Raw genomic sequence first — 25,311 nt, forward strand, 5'->3', positions numbered from 1 at the left:
CTTATCTTCTGCCTAGTTTTGTCAAATGATGAAAAACCATGCTCCTTCAGCTGACTGATTCCCTCCTGTACGGAAAAAAGTTCAGAGCGTGACAAGGACCTAGCAGGGAGTCCCAATAAAGTGGAAAGGCAAAACACATCATCAATGGTCTTTCTGTTAAGATGTATTCTACAGCAAAAATGCTGGTTGCATGTGGCATTATGAAAAATATGCCAAATTTCATAGACATCCAATTATGGAGCCCACCAGACTGTAAGTGAGATGTCCAAGGCAGTCTATACCTCTAAAAGAGACTGTTTCAAGCTCTTTACATATTTAGGTAGGCAGTCCTTAATCTATTAATGGTTCACATTTTTGCAGTTCTCCTTGTGACCAAAACAATAATAGAAATTAAATTAAAACTGAGACTTTGGAAGATAACTTAATGGCAAGGAGTAAATTCTGTAGCAAATCTCTGATTGTGGAGCCACAAAACTCACAAAGCCCCGACCATAAAACTTTGTTCATTTAAATGGTTTCTTATCTATTCCAAATGACAGCAAAATAATCCTGGCACACACAAAGGCATAAAGAACTGTTAAACTGAGTAGTATCACAAACAGATTCATAACCTACAGGCTGTTTCACAAAAACTTGGTATGGATTGACTAGGTTTTATCAGGTAGAAGGCAAAAAAAAGCTTATATTCTCCATCTCTGTTGAATCCATTTAGCTTGTTAGGCTTTCACAGAAAGCACTGTAATCTGAACATTCAATTCAGTACCCAGAGTTTTACTGGAGACTCATTAAGCATAACTGAAGTCTCAATGCAGCTCAAACAAAAACAAAACATGTATTTTATCAAGGCTGTCCATATACGTAGCATGTAGTGTACAGAGGCTCTCAGTATCACAGTCTACGAAGTACTGAAAGATTTGATTAGCAGCCTGTAGCAGTGTGCTGAGAAAATATACTGAATCTCAGTTATTTCCTCTTTCCACATAAGTCTCACCCATGTTTGAGTGAAAAGATTTAGGAGTCCAGCTTTGCTCTCCAATGTCAATTTACTATGTCAAATCTTTACATCTTGTGATTCCACCATCTTGGCAAGTGTCTTCTTGATCCTCAAGGCAGTAAGCCTTGAGGCAGGATTATGAGCCCAGCATTCAGACATTAATTTCAATATTGCTCTTAAACACTGCAAAATAAAAAACAAAGGAACAGTATTGTAACAACTGACAGATCTGAGGTGTATAATTTTGGTTTGCTGTGAAGTCCAAATCATAGAACTCTTAAGTCTAAAAGTGCAACTTCTACATTTTCTGCAAAATCAACTAAAAAAGAAAACACAAAAAACAACCACCACGTCCAAATCCTTTTTCCTCCTTTTCACTGCCTTGTATTACAGCAGCTGAACTAACTGAAGTGTTTCTTTAGTTTCACAAAGATGCATTACCAGAACTTACCATTACAGCTCAAGAACAGCAGGACAAAAATAGTAGCAATAAGCAGAAAAGTCTCCTTATATAGAGCAGAAAAATCTCTGTATATATGGCAGAAAAGCTGTAGAGAACATATTCACTAAAAATGAAGATGTGACAAAAGTTCTTTCAGCAGTCAGTCAAAAAAAAATGTGAAAAAACTGGGAATTCCTAAAAGAAATCAAGAATTTGGGGAAGAAAGTATATGGCGTATCTAGCTTGCTGTGCAAAGTAGGTTATGTCTTATTTACTGTGTTCAAGCTGTGGCCCTTTAAAAACACATTTAAATTTAATATTTTCATTACATCATGGCTCGCCCTGGAATGTACCGGTAAAAAATAAAAAAAGAGGAAGTCTACAATACCTTATGCCATAAACCAACGTGCTATATACATTAAGACTAATAAAACCAATTAAAAACTCAAAACTCTGAAAAAAATTCCACAGTTAGAGCAGTATTCATACACTTGGATGCTACTTCAGGGTATCTTCCCCTCTGATCATTGAAAAGATACATAGAAAATACAGTATTTTGGAGTTGATTTCAAACATATCTTTCTCCCATTGCTGCTGTGAGTTGTCAAAATATCAGAATGTCTGAATGTAGTCCCTATTTTACAATATTTTAATATTTATTAAACTAAAACATCCTTCCATATTAATGAGCAAACTGGATTGATTTTTCCTTTCAGCATACTCACTTCATCACTATTCCATCTATTCGATACTACTGGGCGTAGGCGTTTGACACACACCACTTCTCTCATGTCCTCATAGGATGGATCATTTGGCACCATGTCATAATATGGCAACTGATACTCTTCAACAATACCTGAAGATAATTGTGAAAGATCAAAAACCATTGAAAAAAAAAAAAATCTATATATCTACTCTCAGATCTACCTAGCCAGGAGCAAAAATTAACTCAATTTTGTGCCAATGCAAACCCACAACATTGTTATAGTGTGATAAAAATCTCAAAATTTCACTGTAACAATCAGACATTCACCAGAAAAGCTGCAATATTGTGAATATTAAGTTTAATAGCTACAATAATTCTTTGCAGTCCCTTTCACTTTGATACCCAATGCAGAATTTGACATCTACTAGCCCACTACGTGCTACAAAGAAACAGGGAGAATGCGTAAGATGGAAGAAGAGAATACACGTAAAGATCTATAAAGTCACAAAAGAAGAGTGAAAGAAAAGGAAGCATAAGTTACAAAAATACATGGAAGGAGAAAACTGAATGACACCAGAAACGCAGCAAAGTACAACAAAACAATAGTATCTCATCAATTACATTTTAAAAGTTTTATTAACAGCACAGGGGTAAAATACATCTGCATCCCCCTACTTCTCCCAGACCAGGCACTCTGCTTTCTAAGCAAGGAAAAAAAAGCCTGAGATGCTTAATTGTAACAATCAAAAAAGTTTAGTTCAGTGATTTTCAATCTGTACTCTGGACAGACTGTTACTAATGCTTTTAAAGAACACAAGCCTGTTGATATAGCAGGCTTGTTATATTGTTTCCTGGAGAAGTATTGTTAAAGTGAGACAAAGGCCTGGTAGATTTCATGCAGAAAATTTAAAAGTGTACCTCCTGTGACACAGCGCCGAGCCATTTCCCAAATGATCAGCCCAAAACTGTAGATGTCAGCCATGATGTACGGCTGGAAATGATTTTTATTCAGGCTCTCATCTAGGACCTCTGGAGCCATGTAACGTTTTGTTCCCACTCTAGTATTCAAGGGCACATCAACTTCGTTGGTGTCACTATATGAAAATATCAGGAAGTTAGTGAATTATGGACTATTACAAGACACTGTATGAAATCCTTTACGATGCAATCACTACACTGCAAAGCTCCCATTTACCTCCCTGAAAGAGGTGATCTAGAAAAATGATGAGTATGGGAGTTGCCAGTTTACTGCTTATTTTACAAGACACTGAAAACACCTATGAAAAAAATGGAATTAAAAACCACTATAAAGATGAGTATATTTGATAACTCAGAAAATTATTTGCAAAGGCTTATGCTTTCCTTCAGGCTCTATTATAGCAAAAGACAATTCTCTGGCTCCATTGACTTAAAAAAAAGTATTTAATAATACTTTTACAGTATTATTTCTCCAATTAAGTTTCAACTCCCTTTACACTGTTCAAATTTTCTGTGAGATAATTTATAATGAAACTACATGATAGCAATTACTGTGAAAGGCCAGTTTTGAATAATGAATGAATTCATCTCCTCTTCCTTTCCTCTACAAAATTACTTTTATTTCCCACAAGAAAAGTCTTTTAATTGTTCTCTTGACAACCTATTTTCATCTCAATGCTTACCAGCATTCAAAGGAAGAACAACATTTTACTCTCAAAACTGAAAAAACCCAAAAGTGTGCAACCAAATGATTCCACCTTCCTTTTAAACTGGATACCTGGTACATTAAAAAGAAAAAAAGATATACAAGTTTTCTCATTACAGAGGATTTGTTCATCTACCTGTTAAACTTGACTGCAAGACCCAAGTCAGCAATGCAGCAGGTTCCATTTTTCTTTATCAAGATGTTTTTACTTTTCAGGTCCCTGTGTGCAATAGCAGGCTTGCCTTGTGTCCCATAAATTTCTGTGTGTAGATGGCACAGACCACATGCAGCAGAATATGCCAGTTTGAGGAGAGCCCTGTTGTCTAGTGTAGTGCATTTCAGAAAATCATACAAGGATCCATTTTCATGATAATCTGTAATCAAGTAAAGCTGTGTCCAGGAGCCAGTGCCTTTAATGTCTGCAGCTATGAAACCTACAAAATATATCAACAAAGTTACAATTTATTTATACATAAATTTTTTATGCCACAGATTTAGTAAGAATTCCTAAAGCCATATTGTCTTGGACTATATCAAAAGATACCTGTTGCCCTTATAAAAACTAATAATGTAAACGCTCAGATTTCAACTATACATGAAGTTACCACTCCAGTCTTCCAGCAAAGAGATTGCAGACATGTTTCCAACCAAGAGCAGCAAGATACTACCCTTTCAGTAACATTTTATTAGCATATATTAAGGAACACCCATCTGGTTATTCCACAGAAGCCACTATATACCCCTCAAGCCACCTGCTAAGAAGTCATCCTTCACCCCTGCACAAGCCCTCCAGTAGCCAAACAACACTTCCTTACCAAGGATATTTTCATGACGCATTAAAACAGTTTGGTAAATCTCTGTTTCTCGGAACCAACTGGCTTCTTCTGTGGTGAAAAACACTTTCACTGCGACTTTTTCACCCCTCCATTTGCCCATCCACACTTCACCATACCGTCCTTTTCCAACTTGCCTCACCATCTGAATTTGTTTGGCAATAGTGCGCTGAACCTAGAGAAGGAAAAAAAAAAAAAAAAAAAAAAAAAATAGAGAAGGTGGACGAGGGAAAGCCAGTAATTCACCAAAAGTACCCAGACAAGCTGCTTCTCAAGCTTGGATTGCTTTGAATTTTGATCCCATTGTAAAATTTCTTCTATATTATTTTCCACTATTCCTATTTCAAACTCATTATTGCTGCCTGTATAAGAAACCCAAAAAGATTAAATCAGTTCAATGTCTTATTTAATTCAGATGCATTCCCTTGCATTTTATTTGTTTCTGTTTTATAAATAATTGCAGCCATCTGTCTCACTGGCTAATTTTTATGCAAGTATTACATAGGATGGTGAATCAAAAATTATCAACAACTATCAGCCAATAAAAAGCAAATATCTTACTGGACAGAGGACACTGAGAAAAAAAAATATCTTTGAGTTCACTCACTTCAATACTTGTATTATCCATTCATTGCATTTTTATCTTAATGTCTGTAGGGTCTAATTTTTCTTTAAATTTTGCTGATGCCAACAGATTTCCTAACATGTAATCTAATTTTGCACTTCATTTTAGTTAATTATGTGACGATGGGCTTTCATACATGTTTAGTTTGTACTGTATCTTTCAGAGTATTTGGACATAATATAACATACTGTATGGATAAACTACTTTGTTCTATGCTTTAGGTATAACTTTGTATTTGACGGAGAGTTCAGTGAAGAAACATGGTAAGTTTATGGTTTACCAACAGCGGTAGTCCTGATCCACTCCCAGAACTCTGTGACTGGTCAATAAGGTCTTTTAATGACTCCCCAGCTGGAATAAATGCTTCATCTTGTTCCAGGTCACGATTATAACAGTGCCTCTTTGCCATCGACTTACAGTAATGCCTGCAAAAGTAACAGGAGAAATTAAGCTGAGCTCCAAAACACTCTTCAAAATATGTAGTAAATTGAGATAGGAAAAAAGCTATTTAAATGTACAAATTTTCTTAAAAGAAAAAATAATAATCAGATTTTACTGTACCATTTTTTCCAGAAATGTAACTTACATTTTTTTTTTTTTAATATTAAGAAGTTGTTGTAATGCACAGAGGCATGTCAGTCTATTAAGAGTCAGGCAGAAAACCAGCATTTCTAATACTCGGCTCGCAGCCAGTGTTACTAGCATAACAACGCTCATTCTGTTTTAAACTAACAGACTGAACCTTGAGCCATGGCAGATGAGGCCAACACATGCACATTCGTGCTGAAACTGCTAGAACAATGATCACCTCCAGTACAGGGCTGGAGCAGCTGACAGAAGTAGGCATAGTCTCTTAAACTGCACCTGCATGAATTGTCATAGCTCAGCTGGTCAATTACTTAGTTTTGAAAAAGCAGATAAAGGAAAAGTTAGAAAACAGTCTTGCCACTTCAGGTTTCCAAAAGCACTTCACAAAGGTAAATCTCAGAAGTAGATGGAATTTAACTATCAAAAGTAATTGAAGATCCAAAAACATTAAAAGCATTGATACTCTTGTCTACTGGATGCTATAGCATCAGTTATATGTAGCTTAGAAAGCTGTACACACTGTGTAGCCAGAGAATTTAAATTCTATGCTGTGAACATTTCGTTGTACCGAGCAACACAAACTGCTATCCACAGAAAAGTAAAATTAAATTACAACGGCTTCACTTCCATCTATTTTTGTGAGAAATACATATGATTAACTGAGTACATTTACAAAATAACTGTTCTGTTTATGCTCATTTTGGAAATCAAAAACATTGCCAATAAAGAAATGCTTTCCTTACTTGTAACAAAAGCAGCTAAATAAGATGATCATGACAATTATGCAGACTGCCATAGAAATCAACACTGCCATCCAACGAATGCTGCCAGCAAAAAGTCCATCTATTTAAAAAGAACAACAGGAAAGTTTCCAAAGTCTATTAATTAAACACCTAATGTAAACAGTTTATTTAGAGATATTTTTCGTATACTGTGTATATGAATGTGGGCAAACTGAAACACAGGAGGTTTTGTCTGAACATCAGGAAATACTTCTTTACTGTGAGGGTGATCAAGCACTGACACAGGTTGCCCAAGGAGGTTGTGGAGTCTCCCTCACTGGAGATATTCAAGAGCTGTCTGGACACGATCCTGTGTAACCAGCTCTAGGTGGTCCTGCTTGAGCAGGGGCTCAGACCAGATGATCTCCAGAGGTCCTGTCCAACCCTCAACCAGTCTGTGATTCTGTGACAGTGTGTGGAGCCACTTGCAAAATGTCAGAAAGGAGCAAGACAGCTGATGCATATGAGTCCATATGAAATTACACAAAATTTATAGTGGTTTAGTATCTTAATAATAAGTAATTACTATAACTTCAGTTAAAGTATTTATAAACTAAATATAGTTTAGTGGCTTAATATCTAATATTAAGTATTTACACCAGAAAAGCAGAGATAATTTAATTTGGATGACAACGAAACAAAACAAAACAAAACCAAAAGCATGTAACTTGAGATTTTGGAGTTGTTGGTTTTGGTTGACTCTTGTTAGTTTGTTCTTAGAAATAGAAATGAAAGATTTAGAGCAGTAAGATTCTGAGAAGGTATTAAGAAACAGTTAAACCAGTGCAACTTGTCTAGCAATGAATGAGTAAGCACATGAAAATATAAACTATTTTCACTGGGAACAACAGAAAGGGAATGAATTTACAGTAGATAACAGTTAACAATGTCAGAACACTTTTTTAAAAAATACATTCATCATGTCAAAAGCACAGCAGAGATTAGGAAAATAATTTTAAAAAGAAAAAGAGAATAGGCTGTGGAAAAGGCATAAAAACAGATCAAAAGATCACATGCAGATCAAGTTATGAGCAAACTAAGAGAATAAAAATACCAGGAGTGACTGATTGAGGAAAAGATTAACTTGGAAGTGGCAGAAAAGGAAAACTGGAAACAGAGTATGAAGTTTAGTACAGAGCTTCATATCAAAATTACTTAATAAGGAAAAAACAGATCTGTGCAATACCGTAATTACATTTTCTCCTTATTTTTATCTGCTGATCAGGAAGAACAAAGTCCACACAGCATTTATTAGTAGCAGTATGAACACCTAGGAGCTGTTTACCTGCACTATCAAGCGGTGGTAATGTTGGTTGTAGATCCTGATTGCAGAAATCTGTTCGACAGCACTCAATTGTTCGACGTAATTGTGCTTTAGGTGAGTCCTGTTGAAGGAGAATTGAATAAACATTCATATTTTGAAGTGACTGGCTAGGACGGGGACAGCTGACGCTACGGATACAATACAGCACAGACAAAAGTTTAAGCTATTTATTTAGAAAACCAGTTCAACCTCACAATTTAATGTATGAGACAACTGCACAGTGTCAGACAAGCATCATCTAATCTCTTTGGGTGCCTATGTTCTATGTTCACATTTTTTTATTTGTCACAGAACCTTTTTTATTAGGGGCACAGAAATAGATGGTTTCTACTTAAGTTGTTATTTCATACACTGCAAAATTTTTAAGTTTGGTCAAAAGCAGTTAGTTGTATGTTAAACAAATACTGCTCTTAAGACAAAAAAACCCCAATCCCTTTAGAAGTTTTTCTCTTGCACTCGTCATAGCAGCACTGTTTGCTTCAAAAACGTCCTCATAACTCTATCTAAAAGATGCAGGAGCATGAAAATTAACCTGAAAGTAAGACACTAATATAAATACAAAAGCAATTTCAGAACGTCATCCTGGCACCTCAGGTCTGATTTGCAGTAACCCTGAACATTCACAGCTCTAATTGCAGTCAACATTTCCAAAAAGCAGTGCTACTGACAACTGTATTATACAGAAAATGAAGTTCTAGAGATCTGAGTATCCAAAACAGTAATAGCATTGGAGGTGGCAGGGGTGGCAGGGCAGGAAGCAACCCAGCTCGTGATTACTTCCAAAAGCTTTGTTTAATGTAAGCAATGTGACAAAAGAAAAAGCAAAATCCAGTCTTCCAAAGCAAAGGAATATTCATTTGCCCAGCTAGCACTATATCCCAGTCTTCTAAACAAATCCTTGCTCTATTAACTGTGTTTCCAGTTGCAACTTTTCTAACAGATAGTTTTAAAGGCAACAGTCTGCTTAATTATACCCCTTTAAATTAAAAGCAAGTTATATTAATGCAATTAACAATACATAACTCTTCTAGAAAGGAAAAAAGAAAAGCTATATGTTGGACAGGAAACCATACACATTTGATAAACTATGTGTACATGTTCATGAAACTTGAAGGGAGCTCTTATGTAATCCGAAGCCAACTCCTTATGAGTATGCTCTTCTGTCAAAGGCACCAAAGAAAACAAGAAATTCCAAATTAAAACAATCAAGAAATTCTGCCTTAAAACAAACTACTCAATTAGGTTGACTATAAAGTTGTCTCTTCAACTGAGGAAACAGCTGACAGAAGTAAAGCTTGATGTTCTCTGTTCATTTTGCCAGTGGCTTACCGATACTTGTGGAGAACTCCAACAAGCTAGGATTCTAGTCCAACCTTTCCTCAAACACCACTAAGTGTCTTTTCTGCCACTACTCAACCTAACTGTTCAGTCCCACCCTCCTCAATGGTAAATGGCAACATGCAAAATTCTACGACTGCAGTTGTAAACTACAGAGATTTAAACTGCTCATGCAGTTTTCCTACATAATCTCCAGGGAGATCTTAAATTTTAATGATACCTCATTTTTTTACCTTGCACTGGAAGTCTGAACCTTCATACTTCATGCACCCAGAAGCAAGCGTGGGTTCTCCATGTTCATCTTCCTCAATGATAGCAAAGCAATGCCCATTAGTTCTGGAATAAACATCACTTGTGCTTTACCAGCATGTTTGTCATTTAATATGCACCATTAGCTGACCACGAACCCATTAAGAATACTAGCCTGGCAATATCTAGAAAAATTCTTCTCTAACACACTGATTACCATAAAGTTTGAGAACAAAAGACCCCCACAGTATTTTCAAATAGAACACTGTAGCAATGTTTCCTCCTGAATATTGTCTTCTAGCTCCTCACCCCCCTTCAAGACTGCTCATATCCAACCACACACAGAGTTTTTTAGAAACAACTGAGGGGGTGGAAAAGCAGAGGACATCTAACTAAAAACGCTTACGGACTACAATTTTATAAGTTAAAAAAAAATAAAATTCACTTGTGTCTGTTCCTGAAACTGCAATGATGAACTCTTGAAGAGAAGCCCCAGTATGTGAAAGACTGCTATTTCAAGGTGAAAAGCTCAGCTACACTTTTCCCACATAAGCTCTCTCAAATATTCAGACTTTAGGGCAAAACAATCAAACAAACCCCCAAACTCACTTTCTGAAGTTGACAGTAACAAATTAATCAATCTTTCAAAAAAATGGTACTTTAATTCCCCTTTTATCTCTTTATACAAATACTTCAATTTCTCTACTACACGAAAATGTCAACAGTATTTGTGAAGAATCCCAAACCAATTGCTTTCAATATATGTAAAATCAAGATTTTAAGTAAATCAAAATTAATTAATTCCCTCAATGCAGATATGAAGGAAAATAAACCCACAAATATTTTTGTTTGCCAAAAATTTTTTATTTAAATGATTGTAAAGAAATACAGATTTGGGAAGCATAATGCCATAAAATACCTTGCATATGAACATCGCATAAGTGTTATTAACTCCCTAACAGTTTTACCATCAGAATAATGATCTATACAGTCATTAGTTCAGAGGCCAAAATTAATAAGGCCTATACTGACTGCATACACTAGAGGGAGATAAAAAGCAAAAAATATCAAAGGAATTGAAAGACAAAACACTGGATCATAACTGACAATTTTCTATGTTTGTAAAAATACTATCTGTGTTTACATTTAAAAAGATAGTAGTGTTTATTCCACCTCCTTGTGTTCCACAGAAACGGCTTTATCTGCCAAGTGACAGCTTTAGAAAGGCTTAATAATACGTGTTAAAGACTCAAATTGCAGTAGCAAGTAATATGTTTTCTATTATCTATCTTTATATTAATGCTTAAGGATGAAAACAGGAGGACCTTAAACATGGAATTGAAAATGAAGAGGAAAAAAAAAAGGAAAACTAAGGACATTTCATGACATGAAAAACCCATCTTAAGCAAGCACATAATCAGTGCCATGAGTCTGGATTCTTATGCCTATCAAAGTTAAAACTACCCTCATGTTCCCCATCTGTTCAGAGGCTTTTCTTCTCTTCCCCTGCCTTCCGCTCATACTCTACAACTAGTGAACATTTAACAAGAAGAATTCTCAGTAAATTGATATGTTGCTGACATCACCTTTTGACTACTAGATGATGAAGTATCAGACTGAGCAAGCAGGTGGTCATAACAGAAAGTTTAGATTTGGGTCATTCAATACTCACCCAGTTACAAAATGCTACAGGTTACTTATGTAAACACTAGGCATACAGATGACCGTGGGTTTTCTGTGACTCCACAGAACTAGTCAGTTTCTAACCAATTATTGTCAAATCACCTGATAGAATCTCAGTCAGCATTCTAGAGATAGTTTGCTCTCTCATGAGCAAAAACGAGCCTCTTCAAAAAGCCTCTTCTACCCTGTATGCAATACTTACATGCATGTGTTATTAATAGCATCATCTGGACAATGTCCTGAGCAGTAGCACTTAAGAAAAGGTAAGGTGTCCTCTGGAGCCAGTGTTACTCCATTTGCTTGTTTCTTTTGGTCAGGATTTGTCTTCATTCCTGTGCCATGAAGCATGCTGTCTGGATTTTGACCTGGACATGAAAAAAAAAAAAAAACACAGAAAAAGTATTTTTACATCTCTCTGATAACTGTAAAGTTCAAGAGCTTTACAGGCAAAACATGACAATAGAATGATTATATTAACAAATAATTGAACTATACAAGACATAAGAACCTCCTCTCCCAAGATTATGGCAGATATTTGAGTTAATTTTATTCTAGAAATACCTAGCTCAAAAAGCTTGTATTGTAACAGCAGATTTTCCAACAATAATCAATATAAACGGAAAGAGGATATTTTCCCTTTTTGAGGTGGGGCAGAAAAGTAGTGATGTAACTGGTAAGAATTTTCTGAAAAAAGCCTTTGTCATTCATGTGTTTAGAAAACCAAAGTGTGGACCTCTTGATAATCACAACAGAATAATTTTATGCGTGACTGAACATACTTAATATGCAATTTTCTAATTTTCTGAACTGAAGTAATTTTTTATGGATTCACAGTCTCATAGAAGAGCAGTAATAACTCCAAAATCTCTTGGGTTTTTTGATCTCTGTATGCATTAGTACTTCAAAACAGAGCTAAAGTAAATCTTGTTTGCAAATTAAATTTCAGTAAATGACATGAACATCCACACAAACAAGCTTTCACAGAATAAAAACAGGGCTAAATTATGTTCCAAGTAGCCCTCAATTTCTCAATAGTAGGAGAGTTGAGCATCATTTATTCTAGTTTGTATTATTGAAGTGGTTTTGTGAACGCAGGCATGCAGAAGAAAAATTCCATCTATTTTCTTCTCAGTGAAGAACATCCAGAAAAAAATTCAGGAACATTATCTGCCTCATTCGGAATATGCTTTGTGACCACTACGTGAGATAAGAACACCTTCATCCATCTTCTCTAGCTTTATTGTGCATTAATTTTACCAGCAGACAATCTCTTTCTGTCCATCATCTCACAGTATTCTTGGCTTTAAGTCCTGAAGGTGTGAAGTGAATAAAGCTAGAAGAGTTGTGAACAGACTGTCACCTGCACTGACAGAATTTACAGCCAGTCACTGTGGGAGGCTTAGCATGGAAGACAAGAGAACAGCCAGTTAGGACCAATAGAAGCTTTTACAAATTCAGTTATGACTAAAAAAGTGGAGGTACCTCAGTACCTCTTAAAAGGTTTTAGTCACAATAAAATTTTCAATTTATCTAAGAATTTAAAAAAAAATAATTTTTTTTGACCAGGAAACTCATGGACTCTTTTAACATATTCTTGTGGCTTCCTGACAAACCCACCGAATACTAGCTGTAGAGTAATGAGAACAATACTCTCACATTGTACCTTGCTTGAAAGATGTCCAGAAAAACTTGAATAAAACCCTGTGCAGATACAACCCTCTGCATCACTCTATTGTAACATTCACTATACTAGTCAACCAAATATGTGATTAAGTATTTGTGAAATTTGATCTTACTGTTCCGAAAAAAGCAGACTCACAGATTTCCTTATCCGATTAATACAGCACACTTAGTGCATGGTCCCGATTCAGCAATTTCCCTGAAAGTAATGAAACTGTGCCTTTTTCAGACACAGCTAAGAGTATATCCTATGAAAGTACAGCACCATTGGCCTAAACCCTCAAATCACTTAGCCATGTTTTATATGAAATGCAGTTTTCAAACAATACTTTAGTAATGCCCGAGTTAAATATTCCCAGTATGTACAGACTTGTTAACAAGAAAGAAGGTCCAGTGCTGGAATAACACAATTATCTATGCAATAGGTATTTCCAATTTAACCAAAAGGAATTTTGCACATATTGAGATAGCAGCTCTTTCATCTGTTCTACAGATTTCTTCCCGGCATAAACTGAAAGCTCAATTTAACCCTGTGTTACAGATGTTACACAAATTCTGTATTCACATTTAAGAGATCCTTACCTGCTCAAAGAACAGGTAATTCTACCTAATATGTAAAGGAAAAGCCACTGCATATGTACAAACATTGCCTTTCCTTCTAATTTCGTTGAACTACTAAGGTTTATTTCCTAGTTAATGTTATCCCCTTTATCTTCAGGGACATTCCACATGTTAGAAGTCTGAATACTTTTATGATCTGTGCCTAGCAGTCACTCATCCATCCTCCTACCTTGAGCACTGAATGCAGCATTGTTTGGGTTTGTTAGCTCTCCAGCAGTGGATCTGCTGAGGCGGGGCAGGGCTGCCCCAGAGCCGGGGAGACCTGGGGCAAGGCCGAGGGATCTGGCAGCTCCCATTGTCATGGGAGACTCCCTTCTGAAAGGAACATAAGGTCCAACATGCAGACCGGACCCACTCCTTAGGGAGGTCTGCTGCCTCCCTGGTGCCAGGGTTAAAGATGTGAAGAGGAGGCAACCTGGGAAATCCTGGCACGGCCCTCAGATTACTATCCACTGGTGGTTTTTCAGGTAGGCAGTGATGATGCTGCAATAAGAAGTCTGTGGGCAATCAAGAGAGACTTCAGGGCCCTGGGACACATGGTTAAGGGATCAGAAGCACAAGTACTGTTCTCCTGTCCCATCTGTTGCAGGGGATGATGATGGAAGAAACACAAAGAGCCAGCAGATAAATACCTGGCTCCAAGCCTGGTGTCACAGGCAGAATTTTAGGGTTTTTGATCACGGCTTGGTCTACACAACACCAGGCCTGCTAGCGATAGACAGGGAAGTCCTGTTGCAAAGGGGGAAACGATCTTTGCACAAGAGCTAGCAGGGCTCACTGAAAGAGCTTTAAACTAGACCTGAAGGGGGAAGGCGATGATATCAGGCTTGCTAGAGATAAGCCTGAGGGAGGCCCATCAATGTTTGAGGGACAGTGTGCACGCAGGGCCCTTCAGACCACTGACTCTGTGGAGGTAGGAAACGGAAACCCTTGCGGCAGCAAAGACACAACAGTTATTGATGTGCTTGATACCATGGAAGCACCCAAGAAAGGTCACGTAGGAATTGGGGCTTCTCCCCCCAAAAAGGTGGCAGGATCAATAGCTTGACTGAAGCCCATCTACACCAATGCATGCAGCACAGGCAACAAACAGGAAGGGCTGGAAGCCATTGTGCAGCAGGAAAACTATGACACAGTTGCCATCATGGAAACATGGTGGGATGAGCCGCACAACTGGAGTGCTGCAACGGATGGCTACAAACTCTTCAGAAGAGACAGGCAAGGAAGGAGAGGTGGTGTGGTAGCCCTCTACGTTAGCGACTGTTTTGAATGTTTAGAGCTTAAAGATGGTGATGATAGGGTTGCGTGTCTATGGGTAAGAATAACAAGGCAGATATCATGGTGGGAGTCTGTTACAGACCACCCAACCAGGATGAGGAGGCAGACGAAATACTCTATAAGCAGCTGGGAGAAGCCTCACAATCGCTAGCTCTTGTTCTCATGGGGCACTTCAACTTACCAGATGTCTGCTGGACATACAACACAGCAGAGAGGAAACAGTCTATGAGGTTCCTCGAGTGTGTAGAAGAGAACTTCCTAGCACAGCTGGTGATGGAGCCAACTAGGGAAGGTGCCCCACTGGACCTGTTGTTTGCAATCAGAGAAGGACTTGGGGGTGATGTGATGGTAGGAGGCTGTCTTGGGCACAGTGAACATGAGATGATAAAGTTTTTGATTCTCAGAGAAATAAGGAGAGGGGTCAGCAGAACTGCCACACTAGACTTCCAGAGGGCAGGCTTTGGCCCGTTTAGGAGCCTAGTCGACAGAGTTCCTTGGGAGGCAGTCCTCAAGGGCAGGAGTCCAGGAAGGCTGGACATTCTTCAAGAAGGAAATCTTTGAAGGCTCAGGAGCAGGCTGTCCCCAAGTGCTAAAAGACAAGCTGGCGAGAAAGACAGTTGGCCTGGCTGAACAGAGAGCTTTGGTTGGAACTCAGGAAAAAGAGGAGAATCTGTGGCCTTTGAATGAAGGGGCAGGAAGCTCAGGAGGATGTCTATATGGATGTCATGAGGTTATGCAGGGAGAAAAATAGAAGGGCCAAAGTTCAGCTAGAACTTAAGCTGGCTACTACCATAAAAGACAAGAAAAAGTATTTCTATAAATACATTAGCAACAAAAGGAGGGGTAAAGAGAATCTCCATCCTCTACTGGATGCTGGGGGAAACAATAGTGACAAAAGATGAGGAAAAGGCTGAGGTACTTAATGACTTCTTTACCTCAGCCTTTAATATTTATTAAAGACCAGTTGTTCTACAGGTACCCAGCCCCCTGAGCTGGAAGACTGGGAGGAGCAGTACAAAGCCCTCAATCTAAGAGGAAATGGTTAGCGGCCTGCTATACCACCTAGACATACACATCCTAGATGGGATCCGCCCAAGGGTACTGAGGGAGCTGGTGGAAGTACTTGCCAGGCTGCCTTCCATCATTTACCAGCAGTCCTGGTTAACAGGCGAGGGCCCAGTTGACTGGAGGTTAGCAAATGTGACGTCCATCTACAAGAAGGGCCAGAAGGAAGATCTGGGAAACTCCAGGTCTGTCAGTCTGACCTCAGTGCTGGGGAAGGTTATGGAGCAGATCATCACACAGTGCTCACAGGACAACCAGATGGTCAGGCCCAGTCAGCATGCGTTTATGAAAGGCAGGTCCTGCTTGACTAACCTGATCTCCTTCTATGACAAGGTGATACACTTGGACAAAGAAAAGGCTGTGGATCTACCTGGACTTTAGTAAAGCCTTTGACACTGTTTCCCACAGCATTCTCCTGGAGCAACTGGCTGCTCATGGCTTGGATGGGCATACTCTTACACACTCTGTGTTAAAAACTGACTGGATGGCCAAGCCCAAAGAGTGGTCGTAAATGGAGCTCAATCCAGCTGGCAGCTGGTCACAACTGGTGTTCCCCAGGGCTCAGTATTTGGGCCAGTTCTGTTTAATATCTTTATTGATGATCTGGATTAAGGGATTGAGTGCACCCTCATTAAGTTTGCAGATGACACCAAGTTGGGCAGGAGTGTTGGAAGGGCAACCAAGCTAGTAAAGGGTCTGGAGAACAAGTCTTAAGAGTAGCAGCTGAGGGAACTGGGGTTGTTTAGTCTGGAGAAGAGGAGGCTGAGGGGAGACCTTATTGCTCTCTACGACTACCTGAAAGAAGGTTATAGTGAAGTGTGTGCTGGACTCTTCTCCCAACTATCAAGTGATAGGACAAGACGAAATGGCTTCAAGATGTGCCAGGGGAGGCTTAGATTGTACATTAGGAAAAATTTCTTCACTGAAAGGGTTGTCAAGCATTGGAACGGGCTGCCCAGGGGAGTGGTGGAGTCATCATCCCTGGAGGTATTTAAATGACATGTAGATGAGGCGCTTAGGGACATGGTTTAGTGGTGGACTTGGCAGTCTAGGTTAACAGTTGGACTCAATGATCTTAAAGGCTTTTTCCAACCTAAATGATTCTATGATTCTATTAATGGCTTCTCCTAACTCAGAAGAGAAAGAACAATTTTTTTTTTAATGCAGGTCTGGGATCTTTTAAAGCAATATTATTCTTTGTAAAGTAACACTGAAGCATGACTACAGGTATACATTTTTCCTCTTAATTTATTATGATGGATTGTATAACAAGAATTATGAAGAACACATACCAAATAAAATCCAAAGTAGATAACTGTATTTTCAAAGAACCAGCATCTTTGTCTTTTCTACAGTTTACATATGCAAAGATTTTTTATTCAAAGCAAAAACAGACTACAATTTCATCATCTTTGTAACGTGAAAGAGAAACAATACTCCATGGTAGGCTGTTTTCATCTTACAGGTAATATCTGAATTGAAGTAAGAATGCGGGGGGGGAAATCATGTCACTCTTGCATTTTTACTTTCTAAGACTGTAAAGAAAAGCTCTCATTAAACAGGAGTTTAACTGAGCATCCAGAGAAGGAAGAAAAAGCAAAATACTGAGACTGTTTGGGATCACTTCAGAATAAAGTTTTTAATAGCCGCCATCTAGATATTATCCCTATCTGTACCCTTTACTACAATTCCTCTGCAGCATATCAAGAAAGATTAGTGTCTATCTTAAAGATGCTAGATATGGGGAAGAGAGTTGAATGTGGAAAATGACTTGGCTTCCATTCACTTGAGATGTTAAGAAGGAAGATCAAGATCTAAATAGGGTCACAGGATGCCACATTGCTGTTTTTCCTGGTTAACAAATACAGAATAAACAAACAACAGTGAATGCACGATATGCCTAAACAACATCTTGCTTCAGGAACCACCTGACCTTCTTGCACCAGTGCTCTCATTATCCCCCACCCTCAGAGCTCCACCTCTCAAACATCCACACTGCTTTACCTTCCTTCTGGGAGCAGGACAGAAAAAGGGAGGATCACGTTTTAGGGTGACACTACACTACTTGATGATGTAATTAATGCCTTCTTTTCCATGACACATGCAGTTGTCAGCTCTGCAGTGCAGCTAAGAAACACACATACACAAGTCTTACATAACCTTCAAAGCTGTAAGCGCTACGCATTAGTACATACAGCTTCAAAAGAAAAAAACTGGCACTGAAATACAGTACCCTGAGATTTCAAGCACAGCAAAGCTACTTTCTCCATGATTTCCTAGTCTCTACCTGTAAACTGCACAGGGCTGGTGGGGCAAAGTAATATACATTAGCAAATGAACTGTCACACACTGGAGGACTTGTTCAAGATCCTGGACCAGTTTCAGCTTGTTTGTCCAGCCTTGAGAAAGATAGAATCATATACCTTTCAAGATACAAACTGCTCTATAATGTGCATTTTTACCACATTTCAACAAAATATGAGAGTGATGGTGAGCTGGAACATTCTCCTCTTCACACATAACCACACTGTAAGACAATAAAGAGAAACAAGCTGATGGGACTTACAGTTCCCAGTTTGTCATCTGCTCTGCCCCATCACAACATTGTCTTATACATACTGCATTAATTTTAAATTTCTAGAAGTGTGAACAACTCCTACAGATAAGAAGACATTTAAATGGCTTTCTGTTTAAAATGAAACGTTTTTTAATAAAAAAGAACAATGCTTGCCAATATATCATATCCAGCCCTTGATCGAAAATATAAGTTATTCAAAGAACTACTTCTTCCAGTCGTAGAAAATAAGTTAGACTACAAAATGTATTTTAAAGCAGCACACTGTACTCAAAATCCAACTAGGTTAGAAGTGTAAGTCTACTTGAAAGCATGGCCTCGAATATTACTATTAATATGGATAATCTTTAGAAGGTACTGTGTGTGACAGTGAAGTGTTACTAACCACTAAAGATTGAGCTAACTTGGTTGCAACTCAATTCCAGTACACATATATAACTTCATTAAATCTTCTGATCTAAGAAAGGATTTGTGTAACCCATAAAAAACCAGCTCTATTAAGAAATGCAGAGACAGAGAGCAGTAAGTGAAACAAGACAAATCAAAAGCCAAATTACGCCTATAATTTCATATTTAACTGTATCTCCTCTACCTCCACAGATAGAAGTGCAATGCTACAAAAAGTAGGCTAGAGCATTCAAGTTGGTTCAATAGCTTTCTGAATTCATAGTATAGATGTTCCACATAAAAACATTTTTATTCCACCGCATATTATCCTTAAAAGGGATTTATCCTAGTAGAATCATAGAATGGTTTGGACTGGAAGAGACCTTAAAGACCATCCAGTTCCAACCCCACTGCCATGGGCAGGGGCACCTCCCACTAGACCAGGTTGCTCAAGGCTCCATCCAACCTGGCCTTGAACAGTTCCAGGGATGGAGAACTACAGTAGTATCAGCATGTCTCTGCAGCTATTCTGATCAAAGCTTGTAAACCCCCCAGAATTCAATACCTAAATAAAAACAATCTCTGTCAGAAGACCACCTTTACCTGCCTTCCTGCTGGTGCTGAGGCTGTTTGCTGGGCTCACTAACCCTCAGGGCTTGCCCACACTGGGCTCTTCTCATAAAAGATGAAAGTTGTACCAAAGTTCTTTATGTTAAATATGCCTTCCTTATGAAAAAGACATAACCTGAAATTTTTATGTGGTACTTTTAAATTACTTTTTCTTGCTCTAGGATGCAGATACCGCAAAATCATCCACTCCAACGAGGACATTTCACCTTTATACACATCACAAGCTTTCATAATGATTTAACATGTACTGCTATGTGAATTAAACCTCAGTACAACTGATACAGCCTGAGTAAAACACTAGTACTTTTTCTTAAAACAAAAAATAATTTAAAAAAATCAGAAATACATGTTTATGAGTGCAAAGAAAACATCTTAAATGCTTCTATGAGCTCTGTGTCTGGCATAACAATAATTCTCCCTATAGTGTTTTTTTATATATCAAGGCTGTGATCTCCAAAGACCAACCACGTTAGAGGTAGCTCCATCTAGCAGAACCGGTTCCTAAAAATCACAGCATGTTCCCAGACTACTTGTTTAAAATCTCTCTGTACCACCCTCCAGCTCTCCCAGGAGCTACACCAGTGCTCAACAAGTGCCCCCGCCCCCCTACATTCCCAACCAGCAATCCCCAGCCTCTGCTCCCACTTCTCTTCCCTGAAAAGGCCACTTCTGAAGACTACTCTCTGTTCTTATGTATTCAATACAAAAGCCAGAGATAAGAAAACTTTACGTGTATTTTACTTCAAAAAAAGTACATTGCATTCTAATTTAAATTAAGCGGAGTTTTAAAGAATGGCATTACTTAAAACTAAATGCGGAATTATAATAAAGAAATATATAACCTTTTAATAATCCATTAAAATAACTTTAATCAGACAAATATTTAACAATACATGTTTGCTGCTCATATTTTAAAGACAGATGCAGTCATTAGTTGGGGAAATTACTGGTAAACAGAACTACACCATCCTCAAGCAATGAATCAGCTCTTGACAACTGAAAGTTCCTTCTGCAGATTTAAGAATATTTTCTTTATTTCAGAATAGTTTATATGTTTAAATTCAGTAACTATTTCACCTGAAATTTATAAAGTGCATAAAAGAAAAAAAAAAGTAATATCCTTTTCTATATCAAATCTTTGAATAAAAGTTAAGTATGACAGTGAAAACAGATCTCAATAGATCTTTTACAGTTCACTAATGGAAAATGCCAACTTTAGTAAGATCATGTTAATATCTAATATTAACATTAATTATTTAAAAATTTAACTTTTAATAAATCTTTGTCATATCTATTGAATTCTATTAATACCTTTTTAGTCAACTAATTTACAAGGATTAAAATACTGGTCTTTTGTGGTGTCTCTGAGGAACACATAAAGGTGTGATGAACCACATATTTACCATCACAGTATATAGCAAACTGACAGTAACAAAGTACAAAATTTAGGAGAATATGTTTCGTATACATTAAGTTCTTTAACTACTCCATTACATATATTGATTAATTATGCTCATCAATGCATTAAAAAACAAAGAAAGAACTCTACTTGGAAGTAAAACTGTCTCTCTGACCTAAAAACCTGCACTAGTGGGAAGACAACCACATATCTACCAGTCTTCGACTGCAACTGAAGCCGATAACCTCTTGCCTTAAGATGAGCAAAAGTAGGTGGATGAAGACACAAAGCACGTCACAGGTCTAAAGGTATTGCAAAGGCCTTCCACAGCGAGAAAGGAAATACAAAAACGTTCTTGAAAAGCTTGCTATTAAATCTAGTCACCTGCTACTCAGGCTTGTTTTCAATCATTTCTCAACATACGTGAAAAAGTTGCATAAGCTAAAAAAAAAAAAAGATACGATCCAAAAGGTAATCAAGCATCCCTCTACTCCATAGCACTAACCTGAGAAACAACAGCTGTTCACCAATAATGTCATGGAACAGCTCCTGTTTTCTGCTCTTTTTTATAAGAATATTTTCACATTAATCAACATATGCAGCCACTAGTTTTTTTAAAGTTACATGTTAAGGAATCTGGTGTGTGTGTATATACATGCACATATACAGACACACTTGCTGCTATTATTCTCTCAGGTCTTGGTTAAGTCCTGAAATACCATTTTGAAGAAGCCTCCAAAACAAATGAGGGACCAAACCATTAAGCTAGGTGCCAGTCACTGAAAGCCCATACGCTGGCTGTTTCCACTTTCTCTGCTTTTCCCTCCCTCTTTCTGTAAACCACACAAATGCTCTTCAATTCCTCATATTCTGTCTTCTCCACCTCTATTGGTTCCTTTATGATGTATTTTTGTAAGATGCTGCATATATTTTCTTTGTTGAAACTATTTTTCCACTTTCAATTTCTACTTTTTTGACTTTTCACTTTAGATTTTCTCTTTCCTATAAAAATCTCAAATACTTGATGGCTATCAATTTTATTTTTTCCTCTCCCTCAAGCACAACTCCTCCATGAATCTAGAGACAAGCTGAAAGACTTGACTGTTTTTCTACTCACCACCCTTACAAACCAAGCATATTTCATGTTTGAAGACGAGCCCTTAGGCAACTTGCATCAAAGAACCAACAACGTTTCAGCAAGTTCAACTTTCCCATAGCTTTTAGATCGCACTCAGTATTGATTTGAAAGTCAGAAACTATTCCTAAGACAAGGCAAATTCTTCTTTAGAAGCTTAAAAAAAATTTATACAGTCTTTAAACTTAATTTAGCTACATTATTTATTAGAAGTTATTTACTGAAGCATTATTAATAGATACGATCATGGAAGGAGTTAATGTAATTTAATTTTAAGTCACTACAAGACCTGTATGTTTGTATTATTATTTCAATTTGTATCTACAGAGAAAAAAAAAAATTTCTTCAGTTGCTATTGCCTTTGAGTAAAATGCTGAGTATTGACTAATGCAAAGGGGTAACCACGACTTCAGTAAAAAGAACAAAGCATATCACTCCCAGCCTCTTCAAGGAAGAGGCTGCTATCTTCTGCAAGAAGCAGCAAAACTGCTTGAATACTAGTAGAACAAGCTGCACTGCAAAATACTATGTCAAAGTATTTTAGAGTGGAAAAGACCTCTAGAAGTGACCTGGTACCACCACCAGGTCAATGCAGGACCAACTTCTAAGTTGGCCCACCGTGTTCAGTCATTCAGGTAAAGTCTTGGCCATCTCTAAGGATGGATATTGCACAACCTCTCCAGGCAGCCTGTTCTAACCACATTCACACTGAAAGTTTCTTTGCTAATTTCTCACCAAAATTTCCTTTACTGTGATTTGTGCCTGTTACCAGCCTAACTGCCTTACAGCTACCTGTAAATATTTGTAAACCTGTACTATAGACTTCAACTATACCCAAACTAGGCTATTTTTGTCTAAATAGATTGAGTTATTTCTTGCCAGTTAAAAATCGTATTTCCACAACAGGAAGAGGGACTGGTCTTGAGAATTTCCCTCTCCCAACTTAACTAATGCAACAAAGATTGAAGAATCCTTGATTTTTGTTTGCTTTGATGCTTCCAACCTTGAAATCTTTGCTGCAATGGCAATGCTTCAAACTAAGACCCATGCTCTTCCCCACTCCTGAAGTATGTGTGTGCATGCATACACACACACACAGACACAGAGTGAATCAAGCCAAACATCAGCGCTTAAAGCACATACCTAGAAGTTAGGAGACACTATTCTGAGCCCCTGCAGGCTAAAAAGATGAAAGCACTCAAATAACTTGGCAATTATACAGGAACACTTAACCAGTTTTGGAAGAAAAGCGTTTACAGTTCTGCAGGCTGTACTCAACGACACAGAAGCCTTCAGTGTGCTCATGGTAGCCTCCTAGACTGAACTCCACAGGAAACTCAAAAGGAAGAATGGCAGTTTTAAATATCTTTAACAAAGTGCAATTCTGCACAGATCCAGAGCAAGCACTTCTGTTCCATAAAAGCTTAGCTGTGAATGTGTGTGTGTTATGGTCCTTGAAAGAGCTTAAAAATGATCTTCGTTGCACTATTCTTCCTCGCACTATTCATTTAATTTGGGTATTAGTGTAGTTGACAGCTCATCCCTGGTCAATTCCAGGTAAGTATCTTCAGTGTCATTTATATTTACTGCTTAATAAACGTTTGGGTTATGTTTAAGGATACAGTCTTGTGCTCTGCTTAAATGCTTCCCCCCACCCAGGTTAGAAGCTGTAACAGTTCCCAAATACACCTTGGCACTTGATTACAGAAGGATAAATAGCAGCATGTGGGAAGAGGCAGGATCAAGTGGCTTGGAAGGTGCAGGCCCATTACACATCTGATGCAAGTCTGCTCTTAACCACTCCCTGTTTTAATGAGTTCACAGAATTCTTATTCTTAAAAGTAAATAGCTCAAATAATATCTCAAAATAAAATCAAGCACTAAGCAGTAATTGATTTAAGTATGGAAAGAGGATATAAATCCTTTTGTATTCAAGTACTAAAATGGCAGTACCAAATTAGTCTTGTCTATATCCCTTGAAACATACCGAAAGCTCTGTGTACTCAACTCAAACACCTGAGAGGTATACAGCTGGGAGAACAAGAAATCTTACACAGAGACCAACTAGGGATGTACATGCTTGAAGGACATGCAGATCACTACTGTTCATGTCCCAAACGTAGGAATGCAAGACCACTAATAGCCCAGATACCATTCTGCTATTCTGACACTTTTCTGAACAATCACAGAATCAGATCTGCCAGGTACAGTCACTAATAAGGAGTAAGGAAATATGAATAAAATGGATTTTCCCACAAAGTAGTTACAATCTTTATGCTTAAGCTTCAACTCCTGATAGACCATGAGATAGTCACATAGATCTGTTTCCAATACTGTTCTTAATTGAGCCCAATTTGAAGAGGAGTTAAAGACCTAATGGACTGGATTTCCAGAAGTTTTTGATAACTTGTGGCTGGAAAGACAACAGGTGTACAAATTATTATCCTCACTAAAGGAAAACCAGGCTATTGTGAACATCCCATAGCCTCACCTTAGCCCATCAAGTAGGCATAACAAATCTATTTAGATTAGATAAGCCACACTATCTCTTGGCCACTGGAAGCATCAGAAGGCAAGAGGAACTGCACACTGCAATTTCTTCAGTGAGTCAAGTTTAAAAGGGATCAAAGATGCACACATACAGGAAACTGAAATTCAGAAAGTCAAACCTTCAATTCTGCTACTCATATAACTTGCTCTACAGCGTACTATGCATTTCTGGTACTGTCTCTATTTAAGCATTTGCTAAAATATCTATAATCTATACTACAACAATATATGACCACTGTAATGTCCTTTTTAGGGAAATGTCTACATAGCATGTCAGGCAGAGAAGCCATTTGTCTGCAAAAGAACAAAAAACCCAACCCAGACCCCAAATGAAAAAAACCCCTACCCCAACCACTGGAATACACACGACTCAGTTACAGTAAAAAATACAACCTTATCTCAACTAGTACATATTTACCTTGAACATGGAGAATGATCAGCACATAGGCTCCAAGCAATTGCTCATAAACTCTCAATCGAGTCATTGTTCACTTTTAATCCTTCCTGTGCAAGATGACTGGCCCTTCTGCTTGACAAATGTTAAGCCTAATACAAGATTTGGTGCCTGACTGCAAAGATGCTTTGGTAACTTTTCCAACTTGGTTTCCTGAAAAACACAGTAAAACAAAGTGTTACAAAACTCCCTGCATTTCTGAAACAAGAAAAAACCATCAAGATTTTTCATCACACTGATCATACCACGTGACTGCAAAAAATAAACGTTAGGCATGTTTAGTATCCAA

General features: G+C 37.9%; 1 protein-coding gene across 6 annotated transcripts; it reads right to left on the reverse strand.

The window, feature by feature from the left end:
- Nucleotides 1-1,051: 1,051 nt before the first annotated feature.
- BMPR1A (bone morphogenetic protein receptor type 1A) lies at nucleotides 1,052-25,053 on the reverse strand. 6 transcript variants are annotated; one of them, XM_009955788.2, is made up of 11 exons: nucleotides 24,987-25,053; nucleotides 11,451-11,613; nucleotides 9,550-9,652; nucleotides 7,940-8,039; nucleotides 6,616-6,715; nucleotides 5,565-5,709; nucleotides 4,642-4,834; nucleotides 3,963-4,260; nucleotides 3,061-3,236; nucleotides 2,162-2,292; nucleotides 1,052-1,177 (listed from the first exon to the last, which is right to left on the reverse strand). In XM_009955788.2, exons 1-11 carry the CDS (start codon nucleotides 25,051-25,053, stop codon nucleotides 1,052-1,054), a joined length of 1,602 nt encoding a protein of 533 aa, XP_009954090.1. The 6 variants fall into 6 exon arrangements, with proteins under 6 accessions (XP_009954090.1, XP_086323111.1, XP_086323112.1 ...); XM_086466985.1 differs by lacking the exon at nucleotides 24,987-25,053 and adding an exon at nucleotides 6,251-6,288 and having other exon boundaries at nucleotides 5,565-5,740; nucleotides 6,619-6,715; nucleotides 7,946-8,039; nucleotides 11,451-11,608; XM_086466986.1 differs by lacking the exon at nucleotides 24,987-25,053 and adding an exon at nucleotides 6,022-6,026 and having other exon boundaries at nucleotides 5,565-5,752; nucleotides 7,946-8,039; nucleotides 11,451-11,608.
- Between the last annotated feature and the right edge of the window lie 258 nt (nucleotides 25,054-25,311).

This window comes from Leptosomus discolor, chromosome 6 (assembly GCF_034619465.1).
Source record: "Leptosomus discolor isolate bLepDis1 chromosome 6, bLepDis1.hap2, whole genome shotgun sequence".
Lineage (NCBI taxonomy): Eukaryota > Metazoa > Chordata > Aves > Leptosomiformes > Leptosomidae > Leptosomus > Leptosomus discolor.